Source organism: Aegilops tauschii, chromosome 4 (assembly GCF_002575655.3).
Source record: "Aegilops tauschii subsp. strangulata cultivar AL8/78 chromosome 4, Aet v6.0, whole genome shotgun sequence".
NCBI classification, from domain to species: domain Eukaryota; kingdom Viridiplantae; phylum Streptophyta; class Magnoliopsida; order Poales; family Poaceae; genus Aegilops; species Aegilops tauschii.
Genome location: NC_053038.3, coordinates 92,819,335 through 92,824,273, shown reverse-complemented (window position 1 = coordinate 92,824,273; position 4,939 = coordinate 92,819,335). Strand labels below are relative to the sequence as shown.

General features: G+C 47.1%; 1 protein-coding gene across 1 annotated transcript; it reads left to right on the top strand.

Annotated features, from left to right (window-relative positions):
* Nucleotides 1–2,396: 2,396 nt before the first annotated feature.
* LOC109739792 (uncharacterized) lies at nt 2,397–4,277 on the top strand. The gene is made up of 3 exons (XM_020298842.4): nt 2,397–3,299; nt 3,388–3,754; nt 3,848–4,277. Exons 1-3 carry the CDS (start codon nt 2,651–2,653, stop codon nt 4,143–4,145), a joined length of 1,314 nt encoding a protein of 437 aa, XP_020154431.1. The 5' UTR covers nt 2,397–2,650; the 3' UTR covers nt 4,146–4,277.
* Nucleotides 4,278–4,939: the final 662 nt, after the last annotated feature.

Genomic DNA, 4,939 nt, shown 5'->3' with positions numbered 1-4,939 from the left:
TTGGGTCTCTCCGACTCGGACCTTATCTCGACTCGGATCCGACTACGTCGAATCCGACCAGATCCTTCCAAGTCCATATTATCCGGTTAGCATCCAATGCTCCATGGCTAGTGAGACCAAGCCATCGACTGTGTCATATGCTAGTCTAGTCGGCTGGGCGTCCATACAGCCCTTTCGACTAGGGACCTTTTAGGACAGTCATCATACAATGCATAGTCCCACAAACAAGTCACGTACTTGCTGATACACATCATTGATAATGTCCAAGGACTATCTTTATTCATAAACACATAGGAAATATCATCATACATGATTGCTTCTAAGGCATATCTCCAACACTAATATATACTTAATCTCCAAAGCTTCCACTTCATTCCTCTACGATGGACTTCATCTTCTCCAGCTTCTCCTTGCTACCATGCCCAACTTTCAGCAAGTCATCAATCACACTCTCAATCCTCTTCTTCTCTTCTTGAAGAAAATCTCTATCCTCCTTGATCTCCTTCATGGCCTTCCTGGTGTTCCTGATGATATATGCCTGAGAAGAAAGGATGCACCTTTGCTCCTTAGCCAGCTTCGGCTTCTCCTTCTCCAGCTTCATCTTACACTGCTTCTCTAGCCCTTCCATCTTTTTCTTCACATCTTCAGCATCCTTTGATGACTTCTCATAGTCCATTTGTTGCTCCTTTTCATATTTCCAATCAAATAGCTTGCCAACATATGCAACAAGATCACTATATTGATTGCATAGGAACTCATTCTGATTCTTAAGCTTGGCTAGCTCTCTCTTATAAGCCTCTCTGTCAGTCAACCTACCACAGGTTTGCTCATGAATTATCTCCCAAAGTTTTGTTAGAAACCTTTGTAGTATGGCACGCTAAGGCCCAACAATCCAATCAACCATTCCATAGTCTAGACCTCCTTGCAAATAATAATTGAATTGAAACGGTAAGATTCATTTAAATTGACTAGACCATGAACAACTAGCAGTTAATTAATTGTGGGCATACCAGCCAAAATATGCATAAACAGAAGACATCCACAAAAACAGTACATTGACACACACCAGCATACCTGACAGAGAATAGCCAAACTTAGCACACCTAAATGACAACCAAATATGGCAAAGCACAACTAAACTGAATTGTTCCACCAAAACTAAAATGTAGCACTCAACACACCTACGAATGTACACTGTTTAGACTGGCAACACTATCTCAAAATTCTTGTTTCCAATAGTACAAATCAATAAATCAAGCTTATATCTTTAACATATACTACTATTTAACTACATAATGACAATACAATTCAGATTGACTTAACTACAGACTAAACTTGAACAACAATATTCAGTACAATTCAGATGCAAAACTTGAATGACGACATTCAGTTAAATTCAGATTCACTAGACTACAGACTAACCTTTAACAACAACAAGATTGAGTTTAATCCAGTCAAAATGAACAAAATTCAGTTTAAGATGACTAGTCAGTACACACATATTGAAATCTAAAAACTACAGAGCAAAGTGGTGAAACAACAAGGCAAGGAAAAATTACCTGCATTGCACAACCCTAAAATCTCCTTCCAGTGTCTATGCCATCAAAAGCAACATATTTCTTGGAACTGGCCGGGTGAAGCTCACATTTGATGGACGGATCCGCTACCATGCCACAGAAATCTGGATCCACAATGGTCTCAGGGTTCGCCTGCAGTATCAGAATCTAAATAAACCAACAAATCCTTCCAAAGAGGCTCGAATGAGAGCTCAAACCCAAACTCCCCAAATCCAAACCCTAACCTAACCCAAATGTCTAGTTCTTGAGCAGTCTGAAACTTACCCACAAATTCATATCCATGTCGGTGTATTGGGAGTGGAGATCTTCCTCGCTGCTCTCTTCTCCATCTCTCCACGAAGGCATAGCATGGCGGCGACTAGAGAGGGGGGGGGGGGGTTGTTTCCCTAAAGGGGAAATTCCAACCGAGCCGGCCCCGACCAGCCGTTAACGGCACGCCATCACCCTTGTCGCCATGTGAGGGGTTTACAATGTCAGAACACGCTAAAAAAATACTCAATGCTTTTTTTGTCATAGTCAATTATTCCGTGTGGTGATTTTTGACACGAATTGTAAAGTGGTGATTTTCGGCTAATGAGGCCGCTATGATGGCCTTTTGCATTTCACTCTTCTAAACCATGAGATGCACATTTATCCTTTTCGTTATAATCTTGAGATCGAGATCACATGACTATTCCCTCTCGTTTATTCGCCATCTCAAAAAAAGACACGAGCACACAGAGGGGATAGACATCATACCACATGGTCAGGATTGTAAGCATGATTGCTAGCTGCCCATGCCATGCTTTTATCTCCTTGGCATCTGCAACCCAACCCTATGTGCGTGCCTTTCCATTCACTCCCACCACCCACCATTACCAGATTATTACAGTGCGCACACCACACCAAAAGGGGGTCATTAAGGGCAATACTCTAAACTAATCATGGAGCAATGGAGCCTAAAGCTTGTTTACTGAGCAAAGCTTCAGACACCGTCCCCTAATCTCAGCACCCCTTTCTCCCTCCCTCCTCCCTCCCAACAAGGTTTAAGATAGCTCTGCCTTCTAGCTGCTTCTCCTTCCTCCCCAACCCCAATGGATGCAACTGCAGCTGGCAAGAAGATGAGCATAGGAGGAGAGAAAAAGGAGCAGAGGAAATCAGGTTCTTCCTTCTGGGGAGCCATGGCGTTGAAGAGCAGAAGCCAGCCAGCAGGAGCGGTAGAGAGCAAGAACAGCAGGAGCGAGAGGAAGACGACGACGACCACAACGAAAAGGAGTGTCAGCAGCATTGGCAGGAGCATGACTTGCCCAGGGTCAATCTGCGGCACCAAGGAGAGCGCTGTGCTGAGCAGGGAAAGCTGCCGGAATGGCGGCCGCAATGTCTCGAGCAGCAGTAGGTCTCTCAAGGCTCCGGACAATGACATCTTGTCCGTGCCCGTGGTGGCTTCCGGCGCGGTCGTGTCAGCGTCGTCGTCGTTCAACTCGGAGACCTCGGTGGCCACGACGGCGACCACCGCCAGCTCGTCGTCGTCGTCGTCGTCGGCTCTCTCGTCGCCGCTTTCGTCCATCGTTGCCGGCTCCAGGTCTTTCAGGAAGCTCTCCGGCTGCTACTACGAGTGCCACTCGGTGCTCGACCCCAGGACAAGCCTCGTCGGCGGCGCCGGCATGCTCCCCTGCTCCGACTGCGACGAGTTCTTCGTCAAAGCCGAGTCCCTCGAGCTCCACCGAGCAACCCGCCATGCAGGTAACCAAAAAGGCAGCTGATTAAAGCTTTACATTCTTCAATCATATATAATTTTGATGTAAATCCATTGATGCATGAATGATTGCAGTTTCGGAGCTCGGCGCGGAGGACACGAGCAGGAACGTGGTGGAGATCATCTTCCAGTCCAGCTGGCTCGTCGGGAAGCCGAGGGCGGCGCCGATTTGCAGGATCGAGAGGATTCTGAAGGTGCACAGCTCCGGCAAGACCGTGGAGAGGTTCGAGCAGTACAGGGAGCGCGTCAAGGCGAATGCGGCGAGCAGCACAGATGAGCTGGCCAGGAGGAGCTTCCCACGGTGCGCCGCCGACGGCAACGAGATCCTCCGGTTCCACTGCACCACCTTCACGTGCTCCCTCGGCCTCGCCGGCGCCACCTCCCTCTGCGGGTCGTCTCCGCAGCACTGCAAACTGTGCAGCATTATCAGAGACGGCTTCAGGTACTGAACCAACACCGGTGCAAATGTTCAGAGTTCAGAGCTAAAGTTTTGCAGGGCCTTCAGCTTGACAAACTGTGTGTTCGTTATCGCCAGGGTCGACGGCGATGGGAAAATTGTGACGATGGCGACGAGCGGACGGGCTCACGACAAGGCGCAAGCGCCTCTGTCCAGCGGCGGCGGCGGCGGCGGCGGCGGCGAGAAGAGGGCGATGCTGGTGTGCAGGGTGGTGGCAGGGAGAGTGAAGAAGCTCGTCGACAGCAGCAATTCTTCAGAGGAGTCTGGCTGTGACAGCGTCAGTTCCTGCTCAGATTTGGATGAACTGTGTGTCTTCAACCCAATGGCTATACTGCCTTGCTTTGTGGTGATGTATACAGTGGCTACTGAGACATAATCACATAGTCTGTGGTGTGGTGTGTAACATAACTTTGCTGCTAGTTTTGCTCCCTTAATTCGCTTCTCCTTGTAGCACCTCTGTTTCCCGTTGATGATCATCAGTTCATGATTCAAATTTTCCGGTTGCAAATCTTTTGAAGTCACATTTGAAAATTTCACAGGATTCAGACCATGAAAGCATCTCATCCCACAACTATTGATCATCAAAATCTGTATTATTTTTTTCATTATAATAAACAAAAGAAGGTACAAGATGAGAATATGGCCATGCAATAGGCTCCAAACCTGTAACATGCGCCAGCTTCCAAGATCTACCAAAATCAATGTCAATGCAGGTCTCTGTCCCTTTGTGCTGGGCAGATCAGACGCTTGCACCCATAAGCATATGTTTTGGGTTCTTCCGCGGAGCAACCAGACAAAGGATTAAGAACAAACAGTCACTTTGGAAGAAGCAATGAACTGTGCCACTGATTACTCAATCTCTTGTAATTCCCCTTAAGATGCTACCACCCAGCTGCATCCAGCTCAATCTACTTCACCAAATACATGTTTAATCAGTACTAATCCCAACCTAGCTAGTGCTGCTGTACACACAATGCTCTAGAAAACCTAGCTTAATCAGGCCCTAGCAAGTAGATAGAGGTATTTAATGGTTACCACTTGTACCTGTATTTTAATTCAAAAGGAGGTTTAGACAGGTACCACAAGCTGATTCCAGAACAAACAGGTCATGGGTCCAAGATTGGTCATGGATCATTGTTAATTTAGCAATGCCTGTGTTATGACCTGCTC

What these genes read in the sequence shown, in the direction of transcription:
- LOC109739792 (XM_020298842.4), top strand. Translation starts at nt 2,651, where the DNA reads ATGGATGCAACTGCAGCTGGCAAGAAGATGAGCATAGGAGGAGAGAAA. An exon ending in CCGAGCAACCCGCCATGCAG is followed by an intron (nt 3,300 to 3,387) that starts GTAACCAAAAAG and finishes GAATGATTGCAG; the next exon opens with TTTCGGAGCTCGGCGCGGAG. An exon ending in ATTATCAGAGACGGCTTCAG is followed by an intron (nt 3,755 to 3,847) that starts GTACTGAACCAA and finishes CGTTATCGCCAG; the next exon opens with GGTCGACGGCGATGGGAAAA.